The following is a 22,970-nucleotide window of genomic DNA, read 5'->3' on the forward strand; positions in this document are numbered from 1 at the left end:
AAAACTCAGAGATTGGAGAAAAATGAAGAAAACCTGCTAAAAATGCCAAAATCAAAGGAAAGCCTTATGTTTCAAAACTGCACCTTTTGATGGAATGTGAAAGGATTTGAATCATTGGGTACTGAATGCAGACAGAATGGCTACATTGTGACTCACTCGAGCATTAGGATTCGTGCCCTTCAAATGGCAAAAAAAGAAAAATATTCAGGAACGAAGAACTGAAAGAATTCACAGCATCGTCTGGTTGGTGTTCGTGGTTCATGAACAGATATGGATTGTGCCTTCGTCAGCACACAAAGATTTCACAGAAAAAGCCTAAAGAACTTGATGAAAAGATCTGTTCGTTCCACAAATTCATTATTTAGCAGAGAATAAAGAATCATTTCAATATGAATAACATTGGTAATATGGATGAAACGCCGATGACGTTTGATATGCTTGACAATCGCACTGTAGCTGGCATTGGTGAGAAGACCATACTTGTAAAAACAACTGGTCATGAAAAGACCCATTTCACGGTGGTCCTATCGTGCCCGGCAGATGGCTCAAAACTGCAACCAGTTGTAATATTCAAGAGGAAAATGATGCCGAAGAACCTAAAAATTCCAGTAGGCATAGCTGTTTGGATTCATCCTAAAGGCTGGATAGTTGAGGAGGGAACGAAATGGTGTGGGATATGTTCCGCACACAGAGGATGTGAAGGACGATGCAAATAAAATGGCGATCACATTAAGCAGTGATTCCAGGAGGTCTGACATCAGGTCTCCATCCGTTAGATGTCTGTCTGAACAAGCCTTTCAAGGACCAATCACGGCATATGTGGCAACAATGGATGTGTTCTGGTCAAGCAAAGTTAACGAAAGGAGGGAACCTGATGAAACCAGACAATGATTTAGTAACAAAATGGGTAAAGGATGCCTGGGAATCAATTCAACCAGAAATGGTCAAGAAGTCATTCCTGAAATGCGGCATTAGCAATGCTGTGGATGGATCAGAAGATGACGCCATCTATGAAAACAAAGACGAATTAGCCTTGGATGATGAGTCAACAGATGGAGACAGCGAAGACAACATTTGCGCTGATGGCGTCACCAAAGAACAGTTCCACGATTTATTCGGACATTCAGACAATGAAGAATCAGAAGGATTTGAATAAAAGAAGGATTCAAACAGCAGGGACAGCCAAGGGGGAGGGAGGCAAGGATTCATACAGCAGGGACATTTTCTTAAGTTGTTAAATGATCATGTTTCTTATGAGACAATTTATTCTGCTTTTAAAAAACAAATAAAAGTGATTTTCTTAAGTTATCAGTTTCTTAGTATGATTTTACCATTTCACAAGCCCCCTAAGTTTTACTCTCAAACTATCCACAGGTGACAGACAATGCTTTATTTTGGGGCCCAAAAAATACCCTCGACTTGTGCATGAGATCGACATATACACAAATATATATGGGTAGTCTAGGAGGCTGAATCTGGAGTTTGTGGTGTAGATGGTTATGTACTCATGATTAATACTCAGAAAATGGTTTTATCCACACAAATTATGTTTTCTGATTATTACTGTGTTTAGAACATGATGTGTGTGAAGACAATATTTTTTGTGCACTATATTTTGTATGCAGAAAACAGTTTTTGTAAACAAATTATTTTCTGTGACTGTTTCTGTACCCCCTCTCCCTTTATTTAAAAATCTGGAAGAGAGACTCTTCCCTTTTAGAGCTTCCCTAGCTCTTCATTTGGCCACAAGAGTAGTCTCCATGTGCACACTACTTGCACCATGGAGTCTGGTGAGCCACGTGTTTTTATTAATATAGGTGTGACTTGGGTTTGAAAAGGTTGGAAAGTTCTGCTGTCATGTACAAGGAGACTCCAGCTAGGTTTATAAAATGCTAAAAATGGTCTCCCTAAACGTCCAATCCATAATTTTTCTGCAAATACAGAGGCCATATTCAAAAGCCATTTAGAAGGGTAACATAATAGTTTTCTGTCTAAATGACTTACCTGGCTTTATTCAACCATTATCCGGCTAAATTCTAGCCTGCTAATAAGTTAGGAGGCTGGAATTTAGCGGATAAGTTAGGGCCAGTCCAGGGGCGTAACTGGCAGGAGTTGAGCTAGCCAGCTACGTTAACTGACTAATTCCAATATTCAGAATTAGCCAGATGACTTAGCCGGCTACGTCTGATAGAGTCAAAGAGCTGTCCTAAAGTTAGCAAGCTATAGTTAACCTGCTAACTAATTAAGATAGCTGGCTATATTCAATAGTATGGCTGCATTGTTGAATAAGCCTCCAAAGATAGCCGGATAAGTTTTTCCAGCTAACTTTGCTACCCAGACTGGTGTCTGAATATAGACCTCATGAATTTTCTGATAAATAAAACCTGAATTCGCAGGCAAACTGTATCAAGAGAAAAGATATGCATCAGGCCTTAACTAATTTCAGTGCCAAATATCAAAATTGAAAATTCAGACTTTTTTTTTTTTTTTTTTAACACACAGTTTTTGTAGTTTTAGTGATATCTGTTTTCTGACTCATGTCTGATGATGCTCTGGTCCACGTGACAGTTTCATGCTTTGCAACAGCAGAAAAAGAAGAACATTAGCACAAGCTCATACTTGGGCAGGAGTTAAAATCTCAGAGGAATCAATATGTAATCTATTAAGATCCAAGGCAGCATGGTTTTACCCGAAGTAAGTCTTATCAGGTGACCGGAGAGTTACATCAAGGGAGCGTGTTAAACGTAACGCACTTGATTTCAACAAGACCTTTAGCACAGCCAACTGATAAATAAGCTGAGCACCCTTGCTATGAACTCCTCTGTGACTGACTGGACTAAAACTGGTTAAATGGGAAACAACAGTATTTGTAAATGGAGTTAAGAAGAGGGAGTACTTTTTATATTATAATCTTAAAAGTGCGCTCAGCTTGTACTGTTCAGTCATTTTTGAAAATCTTTCAGCAGCTGTCCAATAAATGCCCCAGGGAAGCAGCTATGTTAGCTAGTCATTTTTTCCCATTGAGGGGGTGCCTCGGTGGTTCACATGGGCTGTGAAATGATACTAGTTTTGTCTGAGGAATGTACGATGTGGGATTTTGATGTGCTCTGGACGTCCTCCTTAAAGCAGTAAACCGTTGAGGGATGTATTATCCCAGAGTAATTTTTTTTTTTTTTTATTGGTGAGTAGTGTGAAATGATGTTGGTAATTGGGAAGAATTGTCGGTTGGGAATTTTTTGTTTTGTTCTGTTTCTTTACTTGCTGTAATGTTGCAATATTATTGAGAAGGCTGGTTGTAATGAGTGGGGAAAGTTTACATTTTATTTTACTTTATTTCATATTATGGTTGCATGTTTCCCCTTTTGTCACTTGTACCTTACTTAAGAGTTTGGTAATATAAGCGTGTAATACAAATACATAGGTGTGATGGCACCTTCTAGGCTAACAGATTTATTGATGCATATACTTTCAATGACAAGTTTGTGAGATGCATGAAGTGTAGTGGAGAAGGTAGGTGTGTGTGTGTGTGTTGGAGCAGAAGGCAGGGAAGGAGGATACATCATCATCTTGGCACAATTAAAACAGAGGGTACAAGGTGCAGAGATCTGTATGGAAAGGACATGATAATATTAGCATAGTGAAGCTAATTAACAACTCTAACAGGTCAGGCAGTTTTTGTCCCTGTTTAGTCCTTATTCACCCGGAGGTCAATATTCAAAAGATTTGTCTGGCTAACTTTTGAGAGTTAGCCAGAAATCTTTGAAGCTTAAATTAACCCTTCCTGCTGAATGGATAACGTCTGCGTGGGCAAAGTGTTGCCTGTGTACAATTTATCTGTAAAAGCAGAGGCAGGCCTGGCGGTATTTCCAGGATATGATAAAACATCAGCCAGGCAGCGCTGATAATCAGCATAGTTCAGGTCAAGGTATGAGGATATGTCTGGTCCAGGAGAAGGGCAATCCTAATCTTATTCAGAAAACATTATTCGGACATTTTCAGCTGTTCACTTATCCGGATAAGTCCCGCTGAATATCTGGATAATTCACCCACTTGCCAGCTCTTTGAATACAGATCTCCATCAGGCTGATACAGTAAGGGCGCGTAAGAAAAAGTGCGGCAGTGCCAGGCACCCGCTCATTTGCCGTGCGCACAGTTCGGATCACATACCGCTCGATACAGTATTTAAATGGCATGCAAATGCAAGCCGCGTCCAAGGCGCATCCATAAAGCGCAATCCATTTTCTGTATAGCGCCTATACAGTATCCTGGGTGCGCTGGTACCTGCCATTTCAAATGTCATTTGAAATGGCAGGTACCAGGAAGTGGATGGTTCTCCTACACTCGGGCATCGGGGATTGCCAGTCCTCTCTCCCCCCTCCTCCCGAAGCAAGGTGCAGGGCGAAAATCAACTCGACAGGGGGCAGCCGGCGGCGAAAGCGGCTTCCAGCAGCCCTGCCGACACTCAAGCGAAGGCGCATGAGCGCACGCCATGACCTGAGCGCCCGGATGGACGTCCGAGGTCACGGCGTGCGTTCATGCACCTTCGCTGCTTGAGCGCCCAAATTGAACGTGCGTTCATGCATCTCCCCTCCTCCCGAGGCGCCCACCGCGGCTCCCCTGCCTCCTGGGGGCAGCCGGCGGTGAAAGCAGCTTCCAGCAGCCCCGCCGGCGAAGGTGCATGAACGCACGTCCAATTTGGGCGCTCAAGCAGCGAAGGTGCATGCGCGCACGCCGTGACCTCGGACGTCCATCCGGGCACTCAGGTCACGGCGTGCACTCATGCACCTTCGCCAGCGGGGCTGCTGGAAGCTGCTTTCACTGCCAGCTGCCCCCGGGAGGCAGGGGAGCTGCGGTGGGTGCCTCGGGAGGAGGGGAGAGAGGACTGGGGCTGCTGGAAGCATGCAGTAAGTTTACTTTTGTTACAATTTCTATTTGCTTTAATAACATGTCGAGTCGATTTTCGCTCTGCGCCTTGCTTCGGGAGGGGGGGAGAGAGGACTGGCAATCCCCGATGCCCAAGCATAGGAGAACCAGGCCACACCATGTTACTCGCTTGCTCCAACCCACCCACTCATTTGACCGGAGCCTGCCTATTGCTGTCACATCCCTCTAACGCCAGGGTCAGGGTAGGCGGCAAAACAGTTGGTTAAAAAGGCGATAATCGGGCCGCACGTTACTGTATGGGAGGGAATAGCTAATCCGATCGTTTACATATCATATACATGCCGCGGGCTACACGTCGATTTAAAGAAGCAGTAAAGATTGGTAAAAATGGATAGTGAATCACGGGTTAGACTTACGCGGCCAAATTGTGGGTAGAAAGCGGGTTAGAAACAGGGTAACCATGGCCGCGCTTTACTGTATCGGCCTGCATGTTAGCAAGATTCACAAATCTCAATCAGATGTAACTAATGTCCTAGTCCCCTAATTTCAGTGATCAATGGCATCAAAAGCCACTTTTGAGAGTTGAACTCACCAGCGCAGCCAGGAACAGTTATTGAGTTCTCTCTCTTTTTAAACAAAAATGCCACATGTGCATGGCATAAAAAGAATGCATTATGGTTGCCCATTAGATGTGACCTCTTCACTCAAAAAGGAAGAGATTGCTGGAACTGACTGCGACTTTTGTAGGAGCCATGGGACTGGTCTTGCTCCATTCCTTGTTGGAGCAGGATATGCCCCTCTGAGCAGAGCGGGTCTTCTACTGATCCATGCACTACCAGGCCGACGCAATACACATGCGGGGAAAAACGGGCACTCATGATTGAGCCCCCTTTTTCCTAACACGCACTCATCCACCTATCCCAGGCACGCGATGCAGTAGGCTGAGCCGCTGCGTTAAAAAGGAAGCGCTAGGGGAAACTGTGCGTCCCTAGTGCCTCCTCGGCATCGGGCGCCCAGGAGAGGTGGCAGTGCGCGGGGTAGGAAAACATACGCTTAATTTTATGAACGCCTGTTTTCCTAATCCGCCATCAAGACTTTTTTTTCATGTTGCTGTTTTCTGCTAAACATTTGGGGGTCCCCAAGACTTAACGCCAGCTCTGGAGCTGGTGTTAAGTTTTGAAGGTTAAAATGTGTGCATCGAGCACACGTTATTTTTTACATACGAGGGTAATAGCTAATAGCCTCAACAACATGGCATTTTACATGTGATGAGTGCTATTAGTTATGCCCTGGTTTGGACGGGCGTTTTGGATTCCCTTATTGCATCAGGGGTTATGGATGCACGTCCAACCGCGGGATAACCTGTGCGCTAGCCTGAGTGCACGGTTTTGCAACAGCCTGAAGGTGTGAGGATATCTTAGTTGGGACCAGAGGAAAGGGAAAAGCAAGATATTTTCTGTTCTCTGCTGCCACTTAATGTAGTAGATATCGGAGAGTAAAAAATAGATTATTCAGTTGGCAATAGAAACTAGCACAACTTTGGACTTTTTAAAAACACAAGCTTAGAATCCCAGAGCTTCCTTTGAACTTCAGAGGGGAAAGAGCTGTCTAATAATCATTGTGGCATTGCTCTATTAGTTGTAGGAAAGTACTTGTCTAAAGTTATTCTAGACAAACCAAAAATATAACCAGAAAGCGTTCTTCCAGAAAGTCAATGTGATTTCCAAGCGAAAGGATTAATTATTGATTTATTTTTTTTTTAGTACAAGAAAGTCATTGAGCAACTTCAAGACCTCTTTGTAGAGTCTGACAACTTTTCCAAGGGCTCTCATAATTGAGTAGACACAGTGGGGCAAATTTTACAACCTGCGCGCGGGTGCAGATTTGTTCGCACAACCCGGCGCGAACAGATCTACGCCCGATTTTAGAACATGCGCGCGCATGTTATAAAATCCAGGGTCGGCGCGCGCAAGGGGGTGCACAACTCTGCAACTTGCGCGCGCCGAGCCTGCCTCAGTTCCCTCCGAGGCCACTCCAAAATCGGAGCGGCCTCGGAGGGAACTTTCCTTCTGCCCCCCCCCCCCCGCACCTTCCCCTCCCTAACCCGCCCCCCAGCCCTACCTAGAACCCCACCTTACCTTTGTTGAAGAAGTTACGCCTGCCTCCTGACAGGCATAACTGAGGCACGCCGGCCGGCCCGTGATCCTGGGCACAGCGGCAAATGGGTTACGCGCGTAACCCATTTGCCGCCCCATTATGGAGGTTGCTTCAACTTCACGACTGACCAAGGCAGTTTAAGAATTTCATGATGGGATTTAGCAGTAGAGTTTCTGTGGCAGGAAGTGTTACTACCTTGTTAGACATACATCATGGACTGAGAAAAAGCTGAACGAGTCCCTGCTGTTTGAGATGGTGGGAGAAAATCTGATGTGCACCAGCCAAGAGAATAACCTGGAAGTGATAGTGTCTGATGATCTCAATGTAGCAAAACAGTGAGACAAGGTGGCGGCTACAGCTAGAAGAATACTGGGATACATAGAGGAATAACCATAAATTGGATAAACTAAGCACAAGCTCCTGGGTGCATGAAGAATGCATCAGAAAACTTCTCTTTCCAGACGATTCAGCACTGGCTGCTCTTTCACTTACAGATATCCAAAAGAAAACCACTCGCAAAGCAATTTGGCTTAAAAATACACACTAGGAAAACTTAACTTTGCTATCCATCATCTAACAGGTAAACAACGCAAGGAGTAATGCTGTACCTTAAGGTTTGGTTATTAATTTTGTGTCAATACTTTTATATATTTGGGAAGCACAATTTCTAGTGCTATCACCTCTGTTGCAGAGGTTGCATACCACATCCAGTCAGCATCTAAAGAATTTAGAAGGTTATTAAAACAGCTCTGGTATTAACACAGCATCATTGGAGATGGTCCACCGTGCCAACTATCACAATAGCCCTTTATAGCTGACTGAAGCAATAACCCTTATATACTTGAACTGCTAATAGATGTAACTACTTGATACATGAATCAACAAAACATCATATACAGCATGGAAACTATTTTTGTTTGTGAGACCAGACCTCATATATTATGTGAGAAAACTTATTTTGTGTGTATATATTCTCACTTCTCCAAAGGTATACAATACCCATTACTACATGATTAGCATCATATGTAGTATTGTTTAACCATTTATAATCCTTGGTTTCACTAATTTTTTAGAACTGTTTTTTTTAGATTTGTATTTTTTTCAGTAACACTTATCATTCCACGTTGAGCGATTACTGGAGCATTTTGGCAACATCCTTGCACAGGAATACATTATAAAAAAAGAACCACCAATTGTGAATCAACCAATGTGGTGTATTTAATTCAGTGTCCCTGTCCTTCCATTTATATAGGACGAACAAGTAGACAAGTTAAGGTCCGTTTAAGAGAGCACAGAAGTAGGATCAAAACTGTCAATATGGAAGCCCCAATGGTAAAACAATGTTCTCATATGTTTCAGCATTTACAATGGACTGTATTAGATCAAGTGATTGAATGTCGCCGCCATGCTCAGAACCTAACACAGTTAAATTACTGCAAGCAAAAATGGATATTTAATTTATCTGCAGAAAGTCCGTCTGGTATGAATGACGCGGTGGATTGGAGAACTCTAATTTGACATCATAAAAGTGTAATTTTACTATTGGTTGTTGTTTGGTTTGAGAGATCGATCATTGGCTGCTGTGACATCCGAAGGCTGGTTTAAAAACAGCCCCGGTAAAATCAAGATGGAGGATTTCACTGGAAATGCTAAAAGATGTGAACGAGCGACAGCGAAACGTTTGGCGCATATGTATGCTGGGTGACTTAAATGTTGTATTAAAAAGCCAGCATGTTAAAACAAATGTTCTTTTTTATGCAGAATTAAAATAAATAATATATCGCCCCTGATGAAGCATTTAAGAAACACGAGCCGTGTGGGTGGGCAGAACATATGATCGTTCCTTCAGCATTTAATCGCTCAACGTGGAATGATAAGTGTTACTAAAAAAAATACAAATTTAAAAAAAAAAAAACAACCCAGTTCTAAAAAATTAATGAAACCAAGACCAATGATTATAAATGGTTAAACAATACTACATACGATGCTAATCATGTAGTAATGGGTATTGTATACCCTTGGAGAAGTGAGAATATATACACACAAAATAAGTTCTCACACATAATATAGGAGGTCTGGTCTCACAAACAAAAATAGTTTCCATGCTGTACATGGTGTTTTGTTGAAGCAATAACCCTACATAGGCAACACTGTAAAAAGCTCAGAAGTCTGCAGTTAAAAAACCCCAAACAGCTTTTATAAATTAGGATCGAGTTCTAAACCCTGAACACGAGAAGAGCTGGCAGTGTTAAGGCAGCTGAGATGGACAGCTCATGTTCTCCATATGCCTGAGCAACAGCACCCAAAGATTTTCCTTTATAGTGTGAGCTTACGAATAAGGAACATGAAACAAAAAGGTCAAAGGTGCTGTAAGAACATTTTAAAAAGGAACTTGAAGAACACAAATACCAACATAGCAAACTAGGAAGAGGTTGCCAGAGATGGATGTATAGTAAATGGAGATCTGTGCTGATTGATCCACATAGGAAGGCAGTGTAGCCACACCACCATCTTCAATGGCACAATATCAAACAGTCCTCCTCCTGTGAAAATTGCCAAGAGGGCCCCATTTCAAGTGCTCAACTTGCTTTTCATCAAGCTAACAATTGTTAACATTTCCTTCCTCCAAAGCAGTCATTGTGTGGGATGACATACAGCTGAAGGACAACATCTGCAGGGTTTTGCAGCAGAATTAACTTTTGACATAAGTAAACCTGCAGCAATGGACAAACCATGACTTCTTCAAAGTGCACTTCCTGCTCTACTAATAAAAAGGTGACCCTAAGGAGGCCATTAAAAATTGCCTTTTCATATTTAAAAAACAATAAAACATTTTTTTTGTTTTAAAACTGAGTTGTGAAGAAACTTGTCAGATCAGCAATAAACATTTTCTTGATGCAAGAAGAAACTTTCTATAGGAAAAAGAGGACCCTTCTAATATGACTTTTTCTGAAAAAAGTGACTACAGCATATATGGGGGTCCTTTTTCCTTAAAGAAAGAGAAATAGGTCCCCTAGCAAGAGCCCCTTTTTTTTAATTAAATTAAATGAAATGTTTTTTTAAGGTAAAAATGTATTTGAAAAATGTATAGCCCACCTTTCTACAGCACTAGGCAGGGTACAATTAACACACTGAACCAATAAAATGTTATAAATTCAAATGTATAACCACATAAATAAAATCAATATCAAACAGGCACAATATTCCAACAAACCACAATACTACAAAAAAAAAATACATACAAGTACTTAAACACAAATACTACAACAGTTACAAAGACCGCCATTAAAACTGCTCATATGGGCATAACAAACATATACCTAAGAAAGGATTATAAACCCAATCAGCTTTAAATGATTTATAAGAAGATGTTAAATCAATAAATACATTGAAATAAAAACCTAACTTTGTATCTTGACATTAATCTTCTCCACCGAAGGGCTAAAATCAGTCTAATGGTGACATCATACTGGAAAACATAATAGATATCTTATCACTACTGAAATGCCTGCTAGAAAAATTATGCTTTCAAGTTCTTACAAAAATTAAGTAAAACAGACTTATTCTTCACTAAGTCAGGCAGAAAGTTCCACAGATAAGGGCCAGCAACAGAGAAAATTCTCTCGATTCTTCCAAGCAAATTTGTCGAGCAGAAGGCATTTCCAACAAATTCTTGAATGAGGATCTCAAAGTACGAGCGGGGCGATAAACTTTTAAAAGGTGAGTGAAGACGTAGGGAAGCCAGGCCGTGACGAACTGGTTTTAGTCTGATTTTTAAGCACCTCCCATCAGCAAGCTCCTTTCCAGGTTTCCAGACCGAGGCTGCATGTGCAGCGCTGTCATGGACCCCAGGGCACTCTGCTTCCTTTTCTTTCACAGGACAAAAGCTCTATCTCCCCCCTTGTAGGCAAGAGCCACTACGTTAAGGCAGTGTTTCCCAACCCTCTCCTGGAGGCACACCCCAGCCGGTCGGGTTACCAGGATATCCATAATGAATATGCATGAGATAGATTGCATACACTGGAGATGCAGGGCATGCAAATCTCTCTCATGCATATTCATTGTGGCAATCCAGAACCCCCCCCCCCCCCCCCCGACTGGCAGGGTGAGCCTTCAGGAGAGGGTTGGGAAACGATTAAGAATCATTTGAAAGGAATACGGGACCCAGACCGAATATGCTGCCTGTACACATTACATCCTGTGAAACTCCAGGAGGTGCTTCTGTATGGCACTAGGCAAGTCTCAAGAAGAGCACCAGCAGTAAACCTGAACAACAAATTGTATCCAGCATGCTTTGATTTACAAGTGAGGTTCATTCCCGGTCATGGGATGCACAAAACAAACCCATGTTTTGGGCCCCCGAGGAAGGAACAAGATGTACATTACAACTCTGAGAACAACTCAGGCTCACAGAGAGAACAGTATAAGACAGGAGCCAAAATGAAACCAGCGGCAAGGAACGCATCAGGTTAATAAATAGTTATGAAGGGAATACTTACGCAGTGCATACAGAGACAGGATTATTCCAGCCAGGCAAAACCCTTCAAAGAACCTGAGTGTGCTGAACATCGTGACATTCACCGAGAGGGCCACGCTGAGTCCAAATATCAGAATGAAGACGATGGAAAAGAGGAGGACTAGCCGCCGGCCAACCCTAAGGACAGAGAAAGAAGAGGAGGTGAGGAGTGCAAAGCGGGGTTTCAGCATTAATTATAAGCCCATTACAAGTATACAGGAAAAAAATAATCAATCCCATAAATTAAAAGCATAATTTTAATCTCTAGAGGCTGGGAGACCACAGCATGGTCATTTATGCATGGTAAAATAAAAGTTGGAATTTTTTTTTTTTTTTTTTTTTTTTTTTTTTTTTTTAAAGAGGACAATTGGATTTAATACTATGACAAAATCTTATAGACCGATCGATGTCAGCCTTGCATGCTGCATTCAACCTGCTCTTTTCTTAACCATCCTACACAGGGGAGGATTGTCCTAGCCTCCCACACTGACATCACTGACATCTGCAGCACTAACCTTTTGACATCACATGACAGATCTCTTCCATAATATTCCTTAAAAAAAACCCCACAGAATCAGGCCAGCGGCTCAGCAGCAAGTGCTGTGCACTGCCTTGCAGAAGCCCTGGGCTTTGGCTTCCTGGGCTGGCCATTCACAGGCCCTGGGGGTGGAAAGGGTTCCCCAGGCGTTGCTCAACAGTGACCCCTAAGGGCCTGTCAGGTTAAATGAAAACTGTGATCTGTGGCTCCTGGTCAAGTGCAAGTTACCGCAATGACTGAGCTAGAGAAAATACAGCAAGTGGCTGCAAATTAAGGCTCATGGCACCGCAGCCCGACACTGGACAGTTCCAGCTGAGCTGGAAGCGCAAAAGAGCCGGAGGAAACTGCCAGCACAAAAAATGCGATCGGTTATTTTTAAAAAGTTAAATACATAAATACATACAACCAAGAATCATACAAGCAACCATGCTGAATTCAAGACGAAGGGCAAAAAGCTATTCAGAACAGAAATGTTAAATGAGCACCAAGGGAGAAATTGAGATAAAAGAAGTCAACTCAATTTAAAAATAGTCAAACAACTTGAACCCAGGCCAATTTTTGCATGTGTGCTTGGAGAAATAACTTCCGTAAAGAGATAGGATTCAGGCCTGCGAGATAGCAATTAAAGAAAATCATATTACATGCCTCAGTGTCACTGTGATGAAAGACCGTGCCGAGAAACAATTCCCCTCTGAGGACTGCGAGCAGGACAGAGATCAGATATAAAATGTCAGACTCCAGTCAGTGTGCCACACACGGAATATTTCCTAGGGGCATCAAGTATCTTAAAGACCCAGAAATACAATTTCCCTCCTTGGACTTTTCCCGATCTGGTTCTGTAGAATTATCACACCCGCATGGCTGTCATTAAGGGTTAGCTCGTCGCAAAACGGGTGCTTAGAAACATCCGGGTTGCAGAAATTCTAAAGCAATGTCTGAACTGTGGCATCCAGGAAATCCAGCAACTCATTAGAGGCTCCACAGCAACTTGTTCAAACCTCCTCCTATTGTATTAGCACATTCTATCATTATGTAGTTTCTAGAAATTTTTTGTTTGTTTGTGTTACATGTACAAAGTATTCATTTTAGACTGCAAACTTGAACAGTCTTAATTGGAAAGGTGGTATAAAAGATCTGGTGTTGAATTAAATTAGTTAAATGTAATATAAAAATATCAAATCTACAGCTGAAAAGAAAAAGATTATAGAAAAAAATATGACCCACACAATCTCTTGCCTGTGTGCTCCTACAGAAGCATCGCTCCTCTGCTGCATACTTGAGCAAAAGTCTCGCTTGCCTGCACTTACACTGCATCATTTGACATCTTTTTTTCTGCTCCAGCTATGACAGAGCTAGTTTCTTTTTCTGTGTGGTTTTTTTTAAAACTATGCATACCCCAAGGAAATGCTTGTGAGTTAAACATGACAGAGCTCTTCCATGTCTGGATGACAACCTCCAAATGTCACTTTTGCCACAGCAGCATAAACCATATTACTGCTGGCATCGACTATAGCAATGGGTTTTACAGTAAAAAAAAAAAAAAAAAAGTATATATATATATTTTTTTTTTACAAGTCCAGTACATGAATAAACAGACATTGTCCTCATTCATTTTTAATGCTGTTCTCTCACAGTTTTACCTAATGTGTACCACAGTAGGACACTGTCTGGAATCCTCATCAGTACAAAGTTGCTGCTTTATTATGAATCAGCAACTTTCTTTATCTGGCTCTTGCTTCAAACGTTTGATGCCTGTGTGCTCTAGGTTTCTGCCAATAGTTTTAAAGACATTTTGCAATTCAGAAAACCTTGTTCTTCCTTGCACTACCCTCAACAAGTCTAGGCCTGGATTCTTGGCTCCCTCCCTTCAAGCAGCAGTCCATGGTTAACAGCAGCATTTTCTCTTCCACTGCTCCCAACATCTAGCCACCTTACTTGCCTTCTGCTTCAGTTTGCACCATCACATCCTCTCCCCCACATGCCCCTCTTCCCTAGGAAAGCAGAGTTGCTTACCTGTAACATTCAACGCAACTTGTTTTCAGTTTAACGGTGGAAGGATGTTGGGAAGTTAAACTGAAAACAAGTTGCGTAGAATGGACTGGCCAAAGATGGAATCATGTGTGCCAGCCTTATCTAAGCAATAATGGGCTGCAAAAGTATGGAGGGAACTCCAGGTAGCAGCCTTACAAATATCAGCAAGCGGCACTGAACGGAGGTGCGCTACTGATGTCGCCATGGCCCTGACCGAGTGTGCTTTTACACGGTCTTGTAGCAGAATGCCTGCTTGCTGGTAGCAAAAAGAAATGCATTTTGCCAACCAGGAGGAGAGGGTCTGCTTTGCCACAGGATTTCCCAATTTAATGGTATCAAAAGAAACAAACAATTGGGTGGATTTCCTATGGGCCGATGTGCGGTCCAGATAGAAGGCTAAGGCACATTTGCAGTCCAAGGAATGCAGAGCCTGTTCTCCTGGGTTCGAATGGGGCCTGGGGAAAAAGGTAGGTGGGATAATAGATTGGTTAATATGAAATTCCGACACTACCTTTGGCTAAAATTTAGGGTGAGTGCGGAGCACTACCCGGTCATGCAGAATTTTAGTGTAAGGCGGGTAGGTAACTGTAATTCACTAACTCTGCGAGCAGATGTGATCGCCAGAAGAAAAACTACCTTCCAGGTGAGATAGCGGAGATCACAGGAGTGGAGAGGCTCAAACGGAGGTTTCATGAGCCATCCCAAAACCATGTTAAGGTCCCAAGTAGGGGCAGGAGGGCGCAGTGGAGGTTTTAAATGGAGCAAGCCTCTCATGAAACGTGATACTAAGGGTTGCGTGGAAATGGAAACATTACCTATACCCTTATGGTACGCAGACACTGCACTAACATACACCCTGATAGAGGAAGTTTTTAGGCCTAACTCTGACAGGTGTCAGAGGTCGTCCAGGAACCTCGCAGTGGAACAAGAGAATGGGTCTATATACATGGAAGTGCACTAGACCGTAAACCTCTTCCATTTAGAGCAATAAGACCTTCTCGTTGAAGGCTTTCGTGAAGCCACCAGGACTCGGGATACAGACTCAGAAAGGTTAAAAGGTTGGAGTATTAACCTTTCAACATCCAGGCCGTCAGAGACAAGAGCTTGGAGGTTGAGGTGTCGCAGACGCCCTTCGTTCTGAGTGATTAGAAGGGGATCCTTCCCCAGAGGAATGTGTCAGCGTACTGATAGGTCCTGGAGGATTGGAAACCACACCTGGTGTGGCCAGCGGGGAGCTATCAGAATCATTAATCCCTTGTCCTGCTGGAGCTTCACGAGAGTCTTTGAAATGAGAGGAAGTGGAGGGTACGCATAAAGGAGACCGCTGGCCCAGGAGAGGGCGAAGGCATCTCTTGGTTGCGAGTGGTGACTGCGAATGAGAGAGCAGAAGTTGTCTACTTTGTGGTTGTAGACCGACACAAAGAGGTCTACGCGAGGGTAACTCAAGGAAAAGGTACTGTATTGGAGGTGAACTTCTTCTAAACACAAAGGAAGAGCAGGATCTGGGGGGTAATTATATCTGATGATCTTAAAGTGGCCAAACAGGTGGATAAAGCAAAATCAAAAGCCAGAAAGATTCTTGGTAGCATAGGGAGAGGAATGGTCAGCAGAAGGGAGGCGATATTGCCCCTGTATAGGGCCCTATTAAGACCCCACTTGGAATGCTGTGTACAGTTCTGCAGACCGCACCTTCAAAAGGATATAAACAGGATGGAGTCATGCAGAGGGTGGCTACGAAAATGCTCAGTGGTCTTTGTTCTAAAGGGCATGGGGACAGACCTAAAGATCTAAACATGTATACCCTAGAGCAGGGGTCAGGAACCTTTTTGGCTGAGAGAGCCATAAACGCCACATATTTTAAAATGTAATTCCATGAGAGCTATACAATATGTTTAAAACTAAATACAAGTAAATGTGTGCATTTTATGTAAGATCCCACTTTTAATGTACAATAAGTCTCTGAAAATATTACACCAGGCCTTAAGACACCAATACATCTCCTATTAGAAAAACGGACCAAGTCAGGCTGCTATAGAGTCCTACACAGAAACAACACGCCAGCAGAAAACCTCACCTGAATCACGTGCTGTCCCTCACCTAACATAGAATAAAGAGACCAAAACGCATAACAAGAAGCATGCAGAAAAAACTGAATTGGAAACTGCAACAAGCCAGAGTCTCTGTATGCAGTGTAACAAAGGAAAAAAGAAACATCACCCATCCTTATAAAACAAATCAAGAAATATAAAATCATCAGCAGTAAAACTGTACTAACAAAAAGAACATATTTCGAAACAGCTGATGAGAGGAATATCCAATAATTAAAACTCATATAAAACATTTCCAGATACCAACAAAATATTTCAAAATAGCAGACACAAAGATCCAGTAATGAAAAATAAGGATACAAAAATTTTTTTGCTCTGCATACCTGGGAACGTTTGATATCCAGGTGTCCTGAGATTGTTCTGAATTAGCAGGAGGTGGGGTGGTTTGCTTGGAACTTTCTCCTCTCTCAGTCACATACCAGCGCTCTCTCTCACACTGGCTCTCAATGACACACCTATACACACATGCTCTCAGTACTCACATATACACATGTTTTTTCTCACTCACTTATATAGGCTCTTAATTACACATTTACACACATGCTGTCTATCTTTTCACGCTTACACACACACACAGGCTTTCAATCACATAAATACATGCTGTCTTTTTCTCTCACACACAGACTCTCATTCACATGCTTACAAACATGTCCTCTTTCTCTCATTTACACACAGGCTCTCAATCACATACTCACATGCTCCCTCACCTAAATCAGCTCTCAATCACACACAGACACACATGGTCTCTCTCTCTCATTTAAACACAGGCTCTCAATCACATACTCACATGCTCCATCACCTAAACCAGCTCTCAATCACACACAGACACACATGATCTCTCTCTTACTTATACACACAGGCTCTTAATCATACATACACATGATTTCTCTCACACACAAAGGATCTCAATCATACACACATACTCTTTCACACAAACAGGTTTTCAATCACAAACTTACACATACAGGTTCCCAATGGTAAACTTACATTCATGCTCTCTCTCTCACAGGCAGGCTCTCAATCACAGACATACTCTCTTTCACATACACAGGCTCTCAATCATTCACATACATGCAATCTCACTCACACACACAGGATCTCAACACACACGCTTGCTCGCTCATTCACTCTCTCTCTCCCCCACCCCCACCACTCGCGGCAGCAGCAGCCTCCTCCCAACACTAACCTCCTTCATTTTCAGCCCTCGCGGAGGCGGAATCCCATCGGCCGCGGTTGAAACTCTTCATTTTCCTCCGAGCCGCGCTGCAGTCTTCTTCCCACAAGCGTGGCCTCTTCTTCTCGCGCAGGCACCCGATGCTCACCACTTCCTCTTCCGGGCCGCGGGAAGAAGAGAGCACGCCGGTGCCGCTCAGCACCGGCGTGCTCTCTTCTTCCCGCGGCCCGGAAGAGGAAGTGGTGAGCATCGGGTGCCTGCGCGGGAAGACTCCCGCGCAGGCACCCGATGACTCCAGTGCTGGCACCCGGCTGACTCCAGTCGTGCCGCTGCCGGCGTGCTCTCTCCTCCTCCTCCCCCCCCCCCCCCCGCGGCCCGGAAGAGGAAGTGGAGAGCATCGGGTGCCTGCGCGGGAAGAAGAGACCACACTAGCGTGGTCTCTTCTTCCGCGCAGGCACCCGATGCTCACCACTTCCTCTTCCGGGCCGCAGGGGGGGGAGGAGGAGAAGAGAGCACGCCGGTGCCGCTGACTCCAGCTGTCCCGCCGCGTTCCGCCCGGGCTGACAGCATTTTAAGCCCGGGCGGCGGAGGACCGGGGAGCAGCTGGGTCAGCGGGGAACCGCGAAGTGTGGCGACACTTGTCTGCGAGCCAGATGCAGCCCTCAAAAGAGCCATATCTGGCTCGCGAGCCATGGGTTCCCGACCCCTGCCCTAGAGGAAGGATAAGATAAGATAGAGACATTCAAATATCTTAAAGGTTTCCTTGCACAGAAAGTGAGCCTTTTTTCAATGGAAAGGAGACTAGAACGAGGGGGGTGCAATGGGTCGAAAGGGGGTAGACACAGGGGTAATCTTAGGACATATTTGTCTACAGAGAGAGTACTGGATACACGGAGCAGCTTCCTAGTGTAGGTGGTGGAGGCAGAAATGGTATCTGAATTCATGGGATAAATACAGCGGATCACCGAGGGATGGGAATTGTAAGGGCTAGATAAATCAGATGCATGGGCAGACTAGATGGGCCATACAGGTTTTTTTTTCTGTTTCTATGAAACGTCTTCCATAATAGAAAAAAAAAAAAAGTTCTATTATAAAAATGCAAAAAACTGTATGGAAACAAACTGCTAAATCAATTATTTGTCACCTAAATCTTCTCTTTGCTTCCCCAGCCCCACCCTCCTCTCCCCCTACTTAGCCTCACCCTGTTAGGTTCAAACACACTGCCACCCTTTCTTTGGTTGCCTTCTACTGTGTTTGATTCTGGTCTCCACTTGACTACAGGTTAGGCTTCATCCTCCGTTGCTTTTGTGGATTGCACTTTTGTCAAATAAAATAAATGAAAACATTTTGTTGGTTTGAAACTTGTTTGACATGCATAGTGGAACAATCTCAAAAAGGCTGATTCAAGTAAGCAGCTCCTGTGCTCAGGGACCTATAGCTGTGAAGGTCACCATCCACGTGTACCAAAAGAAAGTAGGCCCGCTGCATTCTGCATGCTGCCAGTATGGCTCCAGTCAGTCTGTGCGAGGAACCGGACATGATCACTGGCTAATGCGTTTTGAAGCTCAATACTGCTCCCTTACCTTAATTTGCTACAATACCAGACATTCCCCGTTTTCCCCCTCTAGGCTTGTCCATCCTGCGCGGCAGTCCCTGTACAACATGAAGCAGCCCAGCGCTGGGGAGAAAAGACAGCAGGAGCAGATGCTTGCCTCCTGCGCTTTGGACTCCCTAATCTTGCACACCCACAGATACCCTTTCACTGTAACCCCCAGTTGAGAGCTACTGACCTCATTAACATTACTGAACTGTAATTAGCACTCCCAGTTTATATCATCGATGACCCTGCATACACCACAGTGGATGCCTGAGGTGGTACACGCTCCAGAAATAATTAACTGTGCATACTAAACTGACAATGGTATCTGCAGCTGCACCGACAGCCAAATTACATGTGAAAAAAAACTGAATATTCCCCATGAAAAAAATGCTTTAAAAAACAGACAAACAAAAACAGCAAACTTACCAGTCAGCAATGCATCCCAGGACCAGGTAACCAATTATTAGTCCAACAATTAGAGAGAATTTGGCTATGTGGACTTTCCAAGCAGAATCACAAACAAGATCCCACTACAAGAAAAAAAAAAAATGTACGTTCTTAAACACAGTGTTCACATTTTAATTAGCTCTACATAAACAAAATACACTCATACTTAACAGATAATCCATATATTCAGAAATCTTTGCTGCATGAACACTCTCGACACTTAATTTTAAACCTCTCCACCATCCCCTCCACAAAAGAAAAACAAATCGCCAAATTGAACAGCGCAAACAGTGTCCCCCTGGCTTTCGAATATTTACAAGCAATTTTATGCACAGGCGCTGGGATGGGATGGGCCACAGCACAGCCAAAATCTGGTGCTTCCCACAGAGTCGCTGCGGGAGATCGAGGCAGCAGGAGGAGGAGGTGGGGTACTAGTTCATGCATCGGCCACGCCCTCCCACTTCTGCAGCTCCAGGAACAACGAGGACACCTTGAGCCCCCACCATTCTTCTCCTCCTACCACTGATCAATGGAGGGGGGAGAGGAGAGTGTGCGGAGCCAGGTTGGGGGGGGGGGGGAAGAGCGAGAGAGAGCGCGACACTGACTGGTGGGGAGGGTTAGATTTTAGAGCCCATGGGCTAAGTGCTACTCTGGCGCACCTTTGAAGATGTGCTGGCACCCTGCCATAAAGCAAGTAAAGGCAGGCTCTTCTTTGGCCCAGGTATTTGGTGCCTTCAATATATGGTGTCCTAGGCAGTTGCCTATGCCTAACTCTGGGCCTGCCAGTAGAGGGGCAGGGGGACAGAGGAATGAGATGGAAAGAGGGCAGAGCTTGGATGACTCGTCCCACCCCCTCCCCAAACCAAAAAGGCTACCCACTGCCCCTCTGTGCATGAAGATTTCATTAATGCCCCGATAATTCACCTCGAGACCCTACTATCCTGATCTATTCAATATTTAAGGAAGGCACTTCTTTTTTTTTGGAGCTAGTGAACTTATATAATTTTCCCAGACTACTGAGTGAGAGTGAGAGTGTGTTTATTCAATAGATTTGGTTATTTGGGAACCTTCATTGTCAGTTTTTATTATATACCCAGGAATTTTTCAGTGTGTATTACAACAAGAACAAAATTGGGATAAATCAGTGAGAAAACTGACCTGTCATTTTCCAGGTAAATATCAGATTTGTTCTATTGTAATAAACACTGATAAATTCTGGTGGAAAATAAAATACAAACTGAAAATGAAGGTCCCTATTCCATGGACTTCAAGGAATGTAAAAGTGCAATTTCCAACGTATTAGGCAGGGAACTCTCTCTTGCACTCACTTTCGTAACAGACTTCCTTGCAATCAGAAATGCCTCTCTCCAAAACGGTTTCCTTTTTTGTTTTCCCTTCCCTGCCCCTTATTCAGAGAAGATAAGTCAAAGGAACACATTTGAGCAGATAGCTGCAGTTTTGGAGTTTCAGTTTCCTAAAGGGTGCTAAATATTGCATTTTCTGCTAGAATTTCTTGAACTGCATGACCAGAAAGCATCAGATGCAAATACCGGAGTCAACTAAATATACCTTAAATGCCTTATCTCCAATATATATCTATATATCTCCATCCATTTACCAAATTTATACTGTATTTCTCGTAAAATTATAATTTTCTGTCATCTAAATGTGACTAAAGCATTTTTCAAAATGGGAACCTGTGATACTTGTATTTATTTCTCATAGCCATTCCGCCATAGTTTCATCAAGCAACGCTTATGTGCTATATTTATATCCAACAAGGCTGAATATACAGTAATAATAGATATTTCTTCGTTGCATTTGCTTATCAGAATCACTCATGGCACCCAGTCTAGAGTCCTTCTTAACTGCAGACCCCATCACACAAGCAGAAATGGGGGAAGGGGACTGAGGGGCTTTCCAAGTGAAAGGTCATGAAAATCTTCAGCAATCAAGAAGCAGCACACTATTTTTGTCTTGCCTGGCACTGCCGATAGCCTTTCCTTCCCGTCTTTTCTCCCTCTTATTATTAGATGTACTATTCCCTTCCCTACCATTTGAATTATCTTTCTCTTCAGCATCAAAATTATAATGCTGACAGATGTGTCACTTGTCCTAACAGCACCAGCCGTGCCTATTAAATAAGCAAGAGTCTTGCAGCGTCTCATTGCTGTGACTGGCACCCTCCAAGCTTCCTGGGAGAAGGAGGACTAGATTTATTTCAATTTTATTTTTACATAGTTTTCTGCGTCCCCCTCCTCCATAAATTGGTTGAGGGGATTACAAGAAAAACATTCAGGACTCTCTACGTAGGTCTTCGTGATCACTAACCTAGCTACAAAAAGGAACTGGATGCCTCCCTCATTTTTCTTCCCACCCCAGAAGTGGGCAGCAAGACCCAGATACTGTGTTCTCTCTCCCCTTTTTTTTTTTTTTTGTTCTTTCTAACAAGTGCTAGGGAGACTGCTTGCCTTCCTCTTGCTTTGCAAGGCTTTTTCTGTCACAGGTGGGATGGTTTTGCTGCACTGATTTAGGGTTGTTGCAATGATGGGGACAGCCCTAGGAATGACGAGATTGGTGGTGTGGTGGTGGTGGGGGTGGAATCGCCTGCGGCCATACTAGCAGGCAAAGGGTTACCCCAGGTCCACTTGTGCAAATTTCTTTTAGTCAAACAGAATTTTTCCTCAGCAATGCTCTTATTGAAGTGGTCACTCATTCTACCAGAATGAAGCAGGATAATTAACTGTACCAGTTCTAATATTTTCTCCCAAGCAGTTGCACCAATTGTACCCGTTGTACCAGTTTGTGCCAGCTCTTGTTTTTCCTCTGTTATTTATACGGCCTGCGAGCTAAGTTTCCTACTGTTCTTGTTTTCTTTTGTTCTATGTACGGCCTACGAGCGGTTAATGTTTACTGTAAACCAAGGCGATCTGTATCTCATACAGGAACCGCGGTATTTAAAATCTAATAAATAAATAAATAAATAAATAAATAATAGTAATGGGCTGAGTGAAGGGTAAACGAAGTATTACCATGGGCAGAAAAGCCGGTTTGCTTACCGTAAACGGTGTTCTCCGTAGATAGTAGGATGAATTAGCCATGCTGTCTGGGGCAGCCGAGGCGGACCTTCACAAGGATCACAGAGCTTTGGCTCCGTAAGGCTGCATGCTCTTTCCCGCGCGGCGCCATGTTTTCTCTTCAGTATCACATAGCTTATCCAGCGAAGCATTGAACTCGGAAGGCTGTCCAGGGAGGTAGGTGGGGGACGCGTGGCTAATTCATCCTGCTATCTACGGAAAACACTGTTTACGGTAAGCAAACTTGTTTTTTTTCCCTCCATCGATAAGCAGGCTGAGTTAGTCATGCTGTCTGGGAGTCCCCAGCTGAGGGTTGTGAGCGCAGTCTGAAAACTCAGATGAGACGAAGCATAGTCCTGCCGTCCTGGATTGGCACTGCACACTCAACCCATCCCTGTTGTGGACAGTCTCACTATCTTGTCGCTGACTGTAGCACTG

The 22,970-nt window shown here is 43.6% G+C and overlaps 1 protein-coding gene and 1 long non-coding RNA gene across 2 annotated transcripts in view; one reads left to right on the forward strand and one right to left on the reverse strand.

Moving 5' to 3' along the window:
• SLC22A23 (solute carrier family 22 member 23) overlaps positions 1 to 22,970 on the reverse strand; it is a 344,725-nt gene that overhangs the window by 208,434 nt on the left and 113,321 nt on the right. Inside the window, exons 2-3 of the mRNA XM_029590553.1 lie at positions 19,435 to 19,538; positions 11,541 to 11,695 (exon numbers count right to left, since the gene is read on the reverse strand). Coding sequence (XP_029446413.1) covers positions 11,541 to 11,695; positions 19,435 to 19,538 — 259 coding nt within the window. The remainder of the gene's footprint in view (positions 1 to 11,540; positions 11,696 to 19,434; positions 19,539 to 22,970) is intronic.
• The window catches only part of LOC115085035, a 52,974-nt gene continuing 41,590 nt past the window's right edge, over positions 11,587 to 22,970 (forward strand). The window contains exon 1 of the long non-coding RNA XR_003854697.1: positions 11,587 to 11,719. This is a non-coding gene — a long non-coding RNA (uncharacterized LOC115085035). The remainder of the gene's footprint in view (positions 11,720 to 22,970) is intronic.

Source organism: Rhinatrema bivittatum, chromosome 2 (genome assembly GCF_901001135.1).
Source record: "Rhinatrema bivittatum chromosome 2, aRhiBiv1.1, whole genome shotgun sequence".
Lineage (NCBI taxonomy): Eukaryota > Metazoa > Chordata > Amphibia > Gymnophiona > Rhinatrematidae > Rhinatrema > Rhinatrema bivittatum.